Below are 13,536 nucleotides of genomic sequence, written 5' to 3'. Positions count from 1 at the left end.
AATATTCGGGTATAGTCCCTTTCGTGACATCACTTCATATGGGGCGATGATGTTCTATAGCCCCTTCAAGGAGCTATAGCATAGCCTCTTATCATATCGCCCCTTATGATAAGAGGCTTTGCTATAGCTCCTTCATGGCCTCTTAATAGCTCCTTTAAAGGGGCGTTCATATCACCTCTTATGATAAGAGGCTATGCTATAGCCCCATGATGGCCCTTCAAAGCCTCTCCATCGCCCCTTCATAGCCCCTTACCTTAATTTATATAACATAGCCCATTGATGGTCCCTACATCGCCACTCCATCGCCCCTTTATCGCCCCTAAATCGCCCCTTCTCCAAATTTATATTACATTGCACTTTGATGACACCTACATCGCCACTCCATCGCCCCTTCATCACTCCTTCTTCAAATTTATATGACATTGCAACTTGATGGCCCCTACATCGCTACTCCATCGCCCCTCCATCGCCCCTTCATCGCCCATACATCGCTCCTTCTCCAAATTTATAATACATTGCAACTTTATGGCCCCTACATCGCTCCTCCATCGCCCCTCCATATTCTAGTGTGTTGTATGTAGCCAGGGAGTAAGGGAGAGGACAATGGGCAATTAATTCAATATAAGAGTTATCAAAGAAAGGCCATGAAATCCAGTTTCATCCAATAAATTTGTAGGAAATTATAAAGGGATTGTTAATTGAATAATAGATTTCCATAGCGTCATGTAAAGTGAAATCACAACTTGTTTTTGATGAAATATATTGAGGTTTTTTGGTGTGATTTTTATATTAAAAGATTATTGGACCCGGCCAGCTGCTAGCAAGAATATGACTGCCCCTTTTTATTCTGTTTATTTCCCTTGCCCCTTGCCCCCACCTCCCTTCTCCCTTCTCCCCGTCTGCTACATTCCAAACTAACACAACGAGTGTTTATTTCCCTTGCCCCCACTTCCCTTATCCCTTCTCCCCGTCTGCAATATTCAAAACATACATAACGAGTAGCAGCATTTCATGCGCAAGTCCCCAAACTCAGTCAGAAACTGCTAAATTCTTGCACATTCCCTTTAAGCCAGTCCCCAAAGTCTGAGAGTCCTAAAAATTGAATATTTGATCCATTGTCCCCTCCCTTACTCCCTGGTATGTAGCACAGTAGCACAGTTACTTTATAAGCGAAAGGGAGGGAGGTTTATTTCACTAGTCCCCAAAGTTTTATAATAACGTTTTCTTATTTGTTAGCTTAACAGTTTTGGGGACTTTTGTTTAATGGTTAGTTTAATAAGTTGAGTGTCTAAACGTTTAACTAATAAATTGAAATCTACGGGAGGATTAATTTTGTGTATCATCATACGGTATGTAATTGTACCTCAATTTATCGGCCATTGTCTTATACCTTCAGATCCCTGATAAGCGGGGTTTTGACTGCAACTTTTTTTGTGATATATGCAATTTAATAAGACGATTTTCAAGTCTTGATATTTTAAAAACTACGTGGTAGAAAATTGAAATTCTTTCAATTATATGCCATATAAATGCAGTTTAACCAATTAATCAGGAAAATATATGCGGTTCACTAAATTAAGTTCAAATGCATTTCGTGAAACTACCCCTTTTACTTTAAATATTATCAAAATAAACATGTATGAAAGGAAAGCTTATAGAACAGGAAAGTTCAAGCTACTGTCTGCTTTTAATCCTATTTTATTTATACACAGACAACAAGGAAAGCACCTCTACATCCCGGCTAGCTTTCTACTGCTTATTCATAGGTTACACAGATTTAACCTATCGATGCTTTTCCTTAAAGTATCTAGCGAGCACAGAAATCCTTTGAAATTAGTTTTTCTCAAGTTCCTAACCACTAACTGAGGGCTTATACGGGGCTTAAGTGAGGATACAAGGTTATCGATCAATTTAAAGGGGTATTATGTTTATCATAATTTGATGCTTAAAAATGAGAACTATAGAATTTTACATAGTAAACTAGCGGCTACGCCGCCCCTAAAGGCATTTAGTAGAATTTAATTTTTTATTTGTATTTCTTTTCTAGGGGCGATTTATCTTGGAAGCCTTCGCGGTACAGACAGACACAGATTCTGGTACTTTTATATAAGGATGTTAAAAGTCACATCCCAAATATGACGACTTTTTAAAGAAGTTGTGTGAAGCTTATTAGTAAAATCTAAGCTTTTGAATATTAAGGATGTCAGTAAGTTTTTGTCAGTACTCAACAAAGTACCTTTATAAATTAAATAGTTGTCTGATTAGTATGCAACTTTACATATTTTTTGTTGTCGGATTTCAAATAATTATGAAGCAAATCCGCGGAAATAAGTAATGGAAGACATTATTTCCATAAACCAAAGTTTGTTAAAGAGTTGCTTTAAAACTTATAAATTAATTATTAGTTAGATGGGTTCTTTAGATATTTTGTAAAATATATTCCATTATGGCTAAAAAATCTATCAATATCTTCTGGATTGAAATCGGTTCTAAGCCATAAGAAAATCATGTAAATCATCGTATTACAGACAGTTTTCTACAAATATTAAAAAAGAATAAAAAATTAATACCATTTTTTTAGAACAGAGCTAATAAAACTGGTTTCAATCTTTAAATTTTTCATTTTGATATCCGCGGATACCTGTCTCAGATACGATGGAATAGATAACTCTTATCATTACAGTCTTTGCTAGTATTGATTTTATTTTGTATTGTGACAGAACTACTATAGAACCCGCTTTTAATCAGCCACTAGTATCATGATTACATCAGTTTGTTTTTAAATTTTCGTGTAGTAACAACTTGTGATATAAATGTATTTAATTTAATTAACATAAGTACAAAACTGCGTCAGTATATTAATGTGTTTTGTGAATTAATACAATAAAAAAAATTTTATTCTGTAACATACAAAATTACAAATACTATAAAGCACATATAAAAAAAAAAAGAATGACAACACCCATTAAAGGATAAGAAACAACCTTAAATTTTAATGTTATAAAAAATCCAATCTGTATGTAGAATAAAATAAAGGTTGAAAAGATTAAACACTATTATTTTGTATCACTATACAAAGTTACATGTGTATACCACAAAGTATTTAAACTAACAAATAGGAAAACGTGGAAAATATCAGTTATCCTTTCCCTCTCTGATAAAATACACAAAATAGATTATTTTTTTAGACATTACCATTGGAATACGACATTTTTTTCTTTCAATTTATTTACAGAAAAAATGTTTTATTTGTTGTAAAGTAGCAGACAAGCTAAACAATGGTAAGTATATCCTTTAGTTTGATAATATTTAAAATCTAGTAGAACATCTATTTCATATTTCTGTCTGTTTTTGAAAATTTTTTATCTTGCTGAATTATTTTGGGAATGTTTTTTTTCTATTATTTTCCTTTCTAATTAATTTTTAAAATTAGAGCTACACTCTTGGAATAGACTTGGGTACTACCAGCGTAAAAGTTACCATCATTGATAGTCAGAATCTATCCAACAAAGTATATTCAGAATCAAAGGTAAAAAAATCATTACTTAATTCAAATTACATTAATTACTAATGTATTTTCTTCCGTCCGCCTGATTTTTACCTGCTATACTGTGTAATATTGGTCCGTAATGCATTGACGGATCTGGAATTTTTTGGGCAAAAAGAAATTTACATTGGGTGCATTGTATCTTCTCATGGTAGGACCCTCGTCAGGGTTTAAGCATTCTCCACCCCCTTTCACTTATTTTTGATTTAATTTAAAATAAAAAGGAGGAATTTCTGCGGCCAGGAAACTGAAATGAAAGCACCACCTTGGAATAATTAACTTAATCTGTCTTGCCATCATGGGCTTGATATATGAATAAAGTTTCTTTTTTGTTTTGGATCTCATGGATGTTATTATCCGTGTTTAGGCTACTGCTAGTGATATAAAGGGAGACCCTAAACTTGGAGAAAGCCTTCAGGATGTCTCAAAAATCTATCAAACTCTGTTACACTTGATACAAAATGCTCCACAGGTTACAGAGATTCAATATTTTATTTATATTTTAGCCACTTGCACAATTACAAACTTTGATATTGTGTGTGTGGAATAGTTCTATGAAGTAGATGTACCAAAAAGATGATTATATTTGTTTAAGTTCTAAATAAATGCTTTTAGGAGGTACTAGACAGCGTGACTAGTATAGGTGTATGTGGACAAATGCATGGGATAGTTTACTGGAAAGATAAGGAGGCATGGACTTACAATCTGAAAGAGGAGCTTCAGGTTCAAAATTTTTTAATTGATTTTGGTTAGGCTTCAAATAAACTCTGTTTATATGTTTATTGTTTAGACATCATAAAGCTATCATTATGCTGTACATCTTTTTTGTGTATATCACTGTTTCCAAGAAAAAAAATCATACATCAAATTTAACATAAAAAATGCTTCTTGAATTCTAGTTATACATCAATTTCTCATCTTTTAGAAAGCTATAGTTGTATTTATTTTTGTGTAGATTCTTCTAAAAAGGAATATAGATTTGAACAATTTTTTTTTAATTATAAACTTATACAGGTTGGATCTGGAGTAAGCTATCTGCATACCTGGCAGGATTCCAGGTGTTCTCCAGAATTTCTGGCCACTTTGCCTCCTGCATCTACAAGAGTTAACAGGTAACTAATTATAAAAGTTTTCTCAACATTTTATTACACCATAGTTTGGTTTTGAAACCCCCTAAATATAGATAACGTATAGGGGAGGGAACAAAAGTCTCCCATTCCCGATTATAGATTTTACTTGAAGACTATAAAAAGTTTTTGGGTGGGGTGGGGATGGAATATGAACTCCCTCTTGACTCATTTACACTTATTCCCTTCTTGCCAATTGATGAACTATCCCTGATAGTTAGATGTCTTAACACCCCTACCCCCCGAAAAAAACCATTTAACAATCTTCCTACTGAGCAGTGTATAAACTTTTTATGTTTAGTGGTTATGGATGTGCAACAACGTTCTGGTATCTTCAAAATCTAACACATTTTATTCAACAATTTGACAGGTTAGTAACTTACATTGCATTGGAATAAATTAATATATATCCCCAATAATGATGAATTAAAATTGCCCTTTTTATGGATTTATAATTATATAGTGAAGAGTTTGGACACTATTAGTTTGTAACCTATCAAAATTTTTAAAAAAATATCTAACGTTTCTGAACTAAAAATAACTTAGATTTGGGTAGCAGTGTAATTTACAGTCCCCTGTTATGACTACAAAGTTTTGATTATCTAACTTATTTCACTATGAGGTAATATTTCAGATGTGGAACTGCGATGGACTTTCTGGTATCTATGATCCTGAACCTGGAGGTACCTGTCATGTCAGATCAGGTACACTAAACCAATATTTAATCATAATTTAAGTTTTCCAGTATGGCTTCGAAACCGATAAGTGTCCGCTGAATTAGGACAGGTTCTCAGACTAAAAATCATATACAGCATTGTATTACAGACAACTTTTTACGAATATTAAAAAAACATAAAATTAATACCAAATTTAATCCTATGATTTTGCATTCTAATATCCACAGAAAGCTGCTATAAATAACCATTATAGCTTAGGGTTTATAAAAAAAAACTCATCTTGTAAGAAATTTATCTAAAATTAAAGAAAATAGCATGGACTTTGAAGGCTTTTCCTAAGATTAGCCAGATCTTGATACAATAAATATTATTTTTCGCTGTTTTATGTTTAGAATGCTGTAAGTTTTGGGTACTATAATCCGTCAAGTGAAGATTGGGACAGACAAGTATTATCGTCTGCTGGTTTTCCTACAAAAATTCTACCCAAGGTGATCAATTCAATCCACAATAACAGCAGATGTTATTTTAAAACATGTTTTACCTCTATGAGAAATTATGATCTTAAGGGTCATTCACAGGATTCTCATCATTCGAAATGTATAACATATAGAGTCATGTCATAATGATTTACCTTATTTTTATTGTCAGATGAAAATAAAAATATAAACGAGGCAAATGTTAAAAAAGAACGCCCTGCTAATAAACAGACTCATCCTTGTTTATGAACAGGTTGTACCCGCTGGAACCTGTGCTGGAAACTTACCTTCAAGCTGGCAAGGTAACTAAATTACCCAATAACATTTTTGACAGATAATTTGTATGTCCATATTTTTCACAATCACATGGCCGACTTTTCTATGATTGGCACAGAAATAAGAGGCTATTTTTATTTTTGACGAAAAAAAATAATTTTAAAAATGCAATTTAAAACAATATTCTTATTAAGCTACAGTATTTTTCATATCATAATTACACATATGCACAGACAAACATACCCTCTACGCTACTGATAAAATGTATAACTTATGTTAAGGTATAAAAGCTGGAACACCAGTCTTTGTGGCAATGGGAGATTTTCAAGCCAGTGTCAAATCTATGCAAGGTAAAAATATAATTACTTTCGTCAAGCATTAAACACGAGATTTATTACCCTAAATGGTCAGTATGACTCAATTATTCTAGCAAATAAATGTATAAGTATAGATGTCTAACCCAAACAACTATCTGGCCCACGTAGTGGGGACCCTTTTGTGTCTGCCAGCAAATTGCTTTTTGCTCTTTTGTAGCGACCTGGCTGGCTGTGTTCATATTTCTGACGTTATTTGCTCATATTCAAAGACCCAATTGAAAGTCGGCACAGGGTCCCCACCCCTTGAGTAGAGTGACATATTATTTATCACATTAAACGAACGACGAAATTTTTGGACAATTTAATTTCCCAGAAAAACAGCAATGAGGTCGAATTGTTCCTACATTGTTTTCCTTTAAAGGGCCCAATTAAGGATTTGTGGATCTAGACTATATATTTATTTATGAAAACTTTAAACATTTTCGTTTCAATGGACAAATGCCTATAAAATCATTATAGAATATGGTATGTTGTTTTTCATTTGATACAAAATAGTTGTTGGTTCTCAAAGGCAAATCAAAAAGAAATTTAATCCAATTTATACGTTTCTGCAGCAAAAATATTTAAGAATACGTTTCCCTCACTCTTATGACTTGATTAAGAATCTAAATTTTAAAGAAAAATCTACTTCCAGACTTTAGGCTTTCTTTGCCAAAACAAGGATATTATTATCCATATCAACACAGTGCGATCTTTTGCCAAAAAACGGGACATTTAGAGTAGACAAAAGTAAACTTCAATAAATAAGCTTGTATTTGAAGAAATGATGTAATTTCTTTTGCTTTAACTCGGAAATAACTCAAATTTTGCCTCTGTTAACTTCTAATGTGCATTTGGTAAGTACGTCTTGCTGTTTTTGAGGAGCGAAGCTACCCTATTTAACTTCATAACTTTAGTTAGGATAGATATTTTAACAAAATCAACGTCTATGTAAATATTTCTTCAATGCAAACAATGCAATGTTTGTGAACAAGAATATAGCGTCAGGTGCACCCAGTTCGAATCCCGGCATTTTTAGGTAGGTCCAGTATAAGTAAAATAGGACACTTATAAGGCATGTTTTCAAATATTTTTTTTACAGATATAAACAACAATAACATAATTTTCAAAACACTTTTGATTTTGTGTTAATACCTTTATTCTAAGTCTAGCTATCTTCATTTAAAGTTTGTATAAGAATATAAACATAAAAACTTAAATTATATTCTCTCTCAAACGTATATTTCTCTCTCTCTCTGATGCGTATATAATGTTTTTGCAATATTATAATTAATCCCCAAATTTGAATTTCTGCTGGGCCAAAACCAGTTAGAACTACAAATTTTTTTAGAACACATGAAATTTAGCAAATTTAATTGCTAAAATAAAAGTATTTTTAAGTCATCTTTATTTAACGACTCCTTTATCCCTTAAATGTCCATTAAAACCGCGAGAACGGCAAAAATCGTTAAAAATCACGCCAACGGCGGCAAATAACGGCGAAACGGTTCGCCAGAGGCAAATGATGCATAAGTCAAGAAAGATCCACCTTAAAAAGTTTGAAAATATTGCAGAGATGACTTTGGGCTCTAAAATCACTCCTTCCCCCTCTAACGAAGGAAAATTTGAAATTAACAAGAACGGAATTGTTCAAACCATGCAATGTAAAATGCTCAATTACTCAAAAACGGCCAGGAGGCCCCAGGTTGTGAACACAATACATGTTGCATATTAATATTATTATTGCAAAACCCGGGGCCTCCTGGCCGTTTTTGGGTAAAATGGAGAAAACTGATTTTTTGGGGTTAAAAATCTTAATATTTTTGGTGAAATTTTCTCACAAAATGTCAATTTACACCTCCAAAAAAATATTTTTTTAAAATTTTTCTTTAATTAGACATTGGTACAGGTATCTGAAAAGTACCTCAATCAAAAATTATTTGCATAAGCTGAACATAAATGTATTTTTTGTTGCTTTGAAAAAATTGTGTAAAAAAATCTGGAAAATCATCAAAACTGAAAAGAAATTTTTCACTACCCTTTTTAAAAATGGCATAAATCCGCCAAAAGTTAATATTTTTTCAAAAATTTCTTTTCTAGCTGTCTACTTACAGCCATTAGGTCCTAGGATAGATAAAAGTCGATTTTAAATTTTTTGGATGTCCCGATTTTTTTCAAAAGATCGCACTGTGATCAAGCAAAGATAAAATAAAATTACATTGGCCTATTTACATGTACAAAATTTATATTTCTATTTAAGAAATCAAAATAGAAGAAATAAAATTTCGGCAATATCCCTTTAAATTGTGTTTAGAGCAGAGAAAACAACGATATGGAGAGGGTGGGGGGGGGGGGGGAGGGGCGTACTAAAATTTGTAATGTTTTTATGATAGGACAAGTTAGGTTATATTCAGTAAAGGGTAGCCCCGCAATATAGGAGCACAACAGCTATAGGCCTCGCCGGATTAGGGCCCAGTTCTTAATAGACACTTTAAGGGAAAGCACCGAAATATCAAAAGAAAATAAGAATAAGTAATTTATTAAAGTTTAAATTGAAGAAGCAGCCAAAAATAACATATTCAAGTTTGGAATTAGAAATTAAATTTGGCACACTAGCATTTATTTCAATTTAGGAAACATTTTCATATTCAAATTTTAACCAGTAATAAAAAAGTATGTCAAATAGCTTTAAAGTATTTAGTCACTGGTAGTGAGAGGACTGTTAATTAGGCTGGTACCCAAAGTTATTTAAATAATTTATCTTATTCGGTAGCGCAAAAACTTTGGATACTCTTGTTATATCTTGATTTGTTAATGAAAACCTTCAGTATCAAATATTTTAACCAATAATCTTAGTCTACAAAGGGGGTAATTCTGTTTATCTTAATTGGAATTGTAAACAATTTATCGTCTACTCTCTTATCCCTCAAGATTCCTGATAAAGCTAGAAATTAAAATGTATATTTAGAAAATGAGAATGAAGATGGGATTTTGAACATTTCTACTAGCGCTCAGATTGCTTTCCTCATTCAAAGTAAGTTATCTTAAATTAAGCAATAGCGGTTATGCCCATAGAAGTCTCTAGGAGCCCTTGAAGTTATAAGATTTGCCATAGGATTTTCCCTTCCAGTCTACGTGAGTATCTAAAGCCCAACTTCAGAGAATCAGGGCTACAAACAAACAAAAAAACATTAGCAATAAAAGATTTGATCAATTGACCCTGTATTATTAATTTTAGTTTTAAGAAGAAAAGTAAAAAATTGGGACGTTTTTCTATTGGCAATTTTATATGGGAGGGTGGTGGTAATCTCCTAGACTTTGTAATTTAAAAACTTTAATTTCAGGAAGTGAGAAAGAAAAATATTCTTTGCCAAAATCAATAGATTTCTTCCCCTACTTTAAGGCAAGATATTTGCAATACTTTAAACTCACAAGGCATTTTTATAATACTAATCCTCCTTTACAGTATAAGTTTATTTTTGGTTTATTTGTAGCTGGTTTAAGGAAGTATATTATAATTATATTTTATGCTTTTACATGTTAGTTTTTTTGCATTTATCCATTAATGTAAAGTTTCCAAAATTTAAATTTTAGTTAATTGGGTTTTACTAATGTTGTCCAAACTTTTTTACTAATAAAATCTTCTAAATATAGGTTAATATTTATTGTTAATTGTCTTATCCCTAAGATCCCGGAATGGACACATAATATTAGAAAATTATTATTGCAGAATACAGATTTGGCGGTTGCAGCCTCGCTAAATGGTGGAAATGTTCTAGCAAACTTTGTTTCAATGATAGAAGACTGGACTCGAACCCTAGGCCTGGATATTTCAGAGGTGTGATTGTAACAGGTTTAAACATTCATAAGTAGCACAGCAACAACAAGTTCAGAAATTTTTGATGATTTTAAAACAGTAAACTTTAATTTACAAATCAAATGCCATGAATATGAAAATTAATGCAAAGCTTTTTAAACAAATAACATACATGGAAGAAGGAATACAAATTTTATTTTTTGTGGGTTTTTTGCAGGGGCGTTTTCTTATCAGAAGGTGGAGGTACCTTTCCCAAAATAGTCAAAAACTTTCCGTAAACCTATTAGAAGCTTCACTTTATAGATAAGCAAGGTCCCTTGGTACACACAAGACAAACAAACATCCTTTTACTTTTTTATTTGGATTTCTAGGAAAGAATATGGAGTACTCTGCTTGAAGTTGGTTCTACTAGCACAGACAATAATCAAGGAATTGACAACAATTATTTCATAGTTTTGTACAATAAGAAGTTGGTTTGATTTGTCAAACAATTAAAGATTTTTGGTTCCACCCTTAAAGTGCCTATAAATGCTGTACATTTAATATTTTACTGTCCCAACTATATTTAAACATTTAAGTCTGCACAAATGTCCTAACTAATTCTTATATCACAAATTCTAATTCAAGAAAATTTACAAATTGTCCCAACTGTACTCTTATATCATAAATCCTGTACAAATGAAAGAAATAATTATTGTCAATCTAATTAAGAGAGTAACAGCCAAGCAAGTTTACAAATTGTCCCTACAGTTTTCGGAGAGAGGCATAACCCCCAGCTCAGAGGCTCAATAAATAATATACGAAATGTAAGTTTTTTTTCAGGGATCTCAAGTGATAAGACAATGAACAATAATTTAATGTAAATTCTGAATGATCATATTATCCCTTCTTTAGATTAAAATTTTTATGGATGAAAAGGTTGATGACAATAAGTTTGGAACCAAGCAATTGAAAATTGGTACTTTTGAGCCAACGAATAAGATTATGTGGTTATAAAACTTTAGGTATCAGTATAATTAACAGTTCAATCCCCCCCCCCCCCTCCCTAACTACTCATAAAGTCAAGTTGTCAATAACTTAATTGGCTCTTAATTCACAGGAAAAGTGAAATATCAATGGTACCCCTAGTAACCCACAAAAAATTAAATTTAACAAAATAATAATAATTTTCTATATTGAATATTTATTTTTATAAAAAAGGCGCCGACACACAAAGTATATTTTTGAGACCGATGATAACTCCCCCCTCTCCACTTATTTTGAAATAGGTTATTGTTGTTCAGGTTATAACTTTAGGTAAGATTAGGTACTGAATAACCTCATAATGTTTGGGGAACCGCATGTACACCCTCCCTTATTTTCTATATATTCATTTTTGAATAGGGAGGGGGGAGGTTTGGTGCTCAACCGATCACTTGTGGGAAAGCACTATGAAATCAATAGAATTCTAGAAAATTATTGAATTATATAAACCAGTAACCATGGAAATAATCTTTATGAAATTCATAGATTATTTATTAATTTATAATTGGATTTCAGAGTAGATATATTTTTCATTCATAAACAAGAATGGTTACATATAAAAAGTGAAGCTTAACAATCAATTGCTATAAATTATGAAATGGAAGAGCTTTTCATAAAGATAAACCAAAATTTTGAGGTTCATCAATTTGTAAAATTGTTTTTAATTTAGGATAATTAATTTTCATAGACTTACTTTCTCTACAAAGATTAAATCACCATTTAAAATCAAATAAGTTTTAGTTTACTCTTTATTGATTAACTAAACTTTGTTTAAAAGCACAGCTTTTATAATTGGTTTAGTGGCAATTGAGATCTTAAGCTTCAGAAAGACGGACAGAAATCACTCCATTTTGTATTACAGATTTGTCTATAATTCAATGTTACTTTTAGGATAACTTGAGTTTGAGCCATGTAGTCAAGGCCCTGTATCAAGGGTTGGTTGATAATCTAACAGAAATGATGCCTCCATCTTTATTACAGGAATATTTACTATTTTTAGTCAATGATGTGTCTACTACATATTTAAAATATTAAGTATTCCAAACCCTAAACGTATCGTATTTCGAGAAAAATCAAAAGGGAATTTAGAGACATGATAATATTGAAATTGGGGAATATTAATTAACGTCGCCAAGAATTCTATTTCAAGAATATGATATATATTCCCATCTCCGTTCGTTCACAAATAGCTCCCTATTTATATTTTTCTAAATATTCAAATTTCTTAATATTTATTTACGAAGTGCTTCGTAAATAAATACTAGATTTTGAAAAATAATAAATTTTTACGTTGTATATTTCTATTTCTGAAATAAATCACGCAATCTTAAATGAAGTATGTTCGTTAAACAATTCCGAAATAAAATTTACTAAATATATTAGACTTTTAGGTTCTTTTTAGATAGATAGATAAACCCATAGATAGATAGAATCGAATAAAAAGAAATAGCCTGAAACCTGTCCATACAACAATACTTAGCTTCCCTAACAATTTAATATTGAGTAGTTAAGCAATTAAGAGAGAGAGAGAGAAAGAGAGAATATGAGAGAGAACGAGAGAGAGAGAGAGAAAGAGAGAGTCAGAGAAAGAGAGAAAGAGAGAGAATGAGAGAAAGAGAGAGAAAGAAAGAGAGAGAGAGAGAGAAAGAGAGAGAGGGAGAGAGAGAGAGAGAGAGAGAGAGAATAACATAAAGAGAGAGAGAGAGAGAGAATAAGAGAAAGATAGATTCAGAGAGAGAGAGAGTAAGAGAGAGAGTAAGAGAGAGAGAGAGAAAGAGACAGACAGAGAGAGATAGAGAGAGAGTCAGAGAGAAAGAGACAGACAGAGAGAGAGAGAGATAATAAGAGAAAGAGAGAGTCAGAGAGAGAGAGAGAGAGAATAACATAAAGAGAGAAAGAGGGAGAGAGAGTTAGAAGGAAAGAGAGAGAGAGAGATAGAGAGAGAGAGTTAGCATAACTTTTGACGGAGAAACTCACACACCCCTAAACTATATTAACCAATAGAAAATTTCAGCGGTAAACAAATTAACCAATGACAGATGAGCATTCATATAGGCGCTAAATAAAAAAATATTAGATTTTTGCATTTTAAAGAAATTTATAAACCATACGAACTTACGAAGGAAAAAAATGATATTTAGCGTGATTTTTTTCAACTTTTATAGAAAAGCAAAGTTGTTAGGAATTGCTTTGAGTACAACATATAAAAAAATTAGCCTTCTAGGATCATTGGTTAT

At 32.0% G+C, this 13,536-nt stretch overlaps 1 protein-coding gene across 1 annotated transcript in view; it reads left to right on the top strand.

Moving 5' to 3' along the window:
* The first annotated feature begins 3,151 nt into the window (after nucleotides 1-3,151).
* Nucleotides 3,152-13,536, top strand: part of LOC145319203 (sedoheptulokinase-like) — a 30,368-nt gene continuing 19,983 nt past the window's right edge. Inside the window, exons 1-16 of the mRNA XM_080161168.1 lie at nucleotides 3,152-3,281; nucleotides 3,434-3,529; nucleotides 3,915-4,019; nucleotides 4,163-4,270; nucleotides 4,562-4,659; nucleotides 4,976-5,044; nucleotides 5,309-5,378; nucleotides 5,744-5,839; nucleotides 6,081-6,129; nucleotides 6,385-6,453; nucleotides 9,428-9,493; nucleotides 9,804-9,862; nucleotides 10,190-10,297; nucleotides 10,648-10,705; nucleotides 10,988-11,082; nucleotides 12,191-12,282. Coding sequence (XP_080017294.1) covers nucleotides 3,279-3,281; nucleotides 3,434-3,529; nucleotides 3,915-4,019; nucleotides 4,163-4,270; nucleotides 4,562-4,659; nucleotides 4,976-5,044; nucleotides 5,309-5,378; nucleotides 5,744-5,839; nucleotides 6,081-6,129; nucleotides 6,385-6,453; nucleotides 9,428-9,493; nucleotides 9,804-9,862; nucleotides 10,190-10,297; nucleotides 10,648-10,705; nucleotides 10,988-11,082; nucleotides 12,191-12,282 — 1,241 coding nt within the window. The 5' untranslated portion in view covers nucleotides 3,152-3,278. The remainder of the gene's footprint in view (nucleotides 3,282-3,433; nucleotides 3,530-3,914; nucleotides 4,020-4,162; nucleotides 4,271-4,561; nucleotides 4,660-4,975; nucleotides 5,045-5,308; nucleotides 5,379-5,743; nucleotides 5,840-6,080; nucleotides 6,130-6,384; nucleotides 6,454-9,427; nucleotides 9,494-9,803; nucleotides 9,863-10,189; nucleotides 10,298-10,647; nucleotides 10,706-10,987; nucleotides 11,083-12,190; nucleotides 12,283-13,536) is intronic.

This window comes from Acartia tonsa, chromosome 1 (assembly GCF_053477335.1).
Source record: "Acartia tonsa isolate MP-2025a chromosome 1, ASM5347733v1, whole genome shotgun sequence".
NCBI classification, from domain to species: Eukaryota; Metazoa; Arthropoda; class Copepoda; order Calanoida; family Acartiidae; genus Acartia; species Acartia tonsa.
The sequence above is the reverse complement of the archived record's forward strand: the minus strand, read 5'-3'. Positions and strand labels throughout refer to the sequence as shown.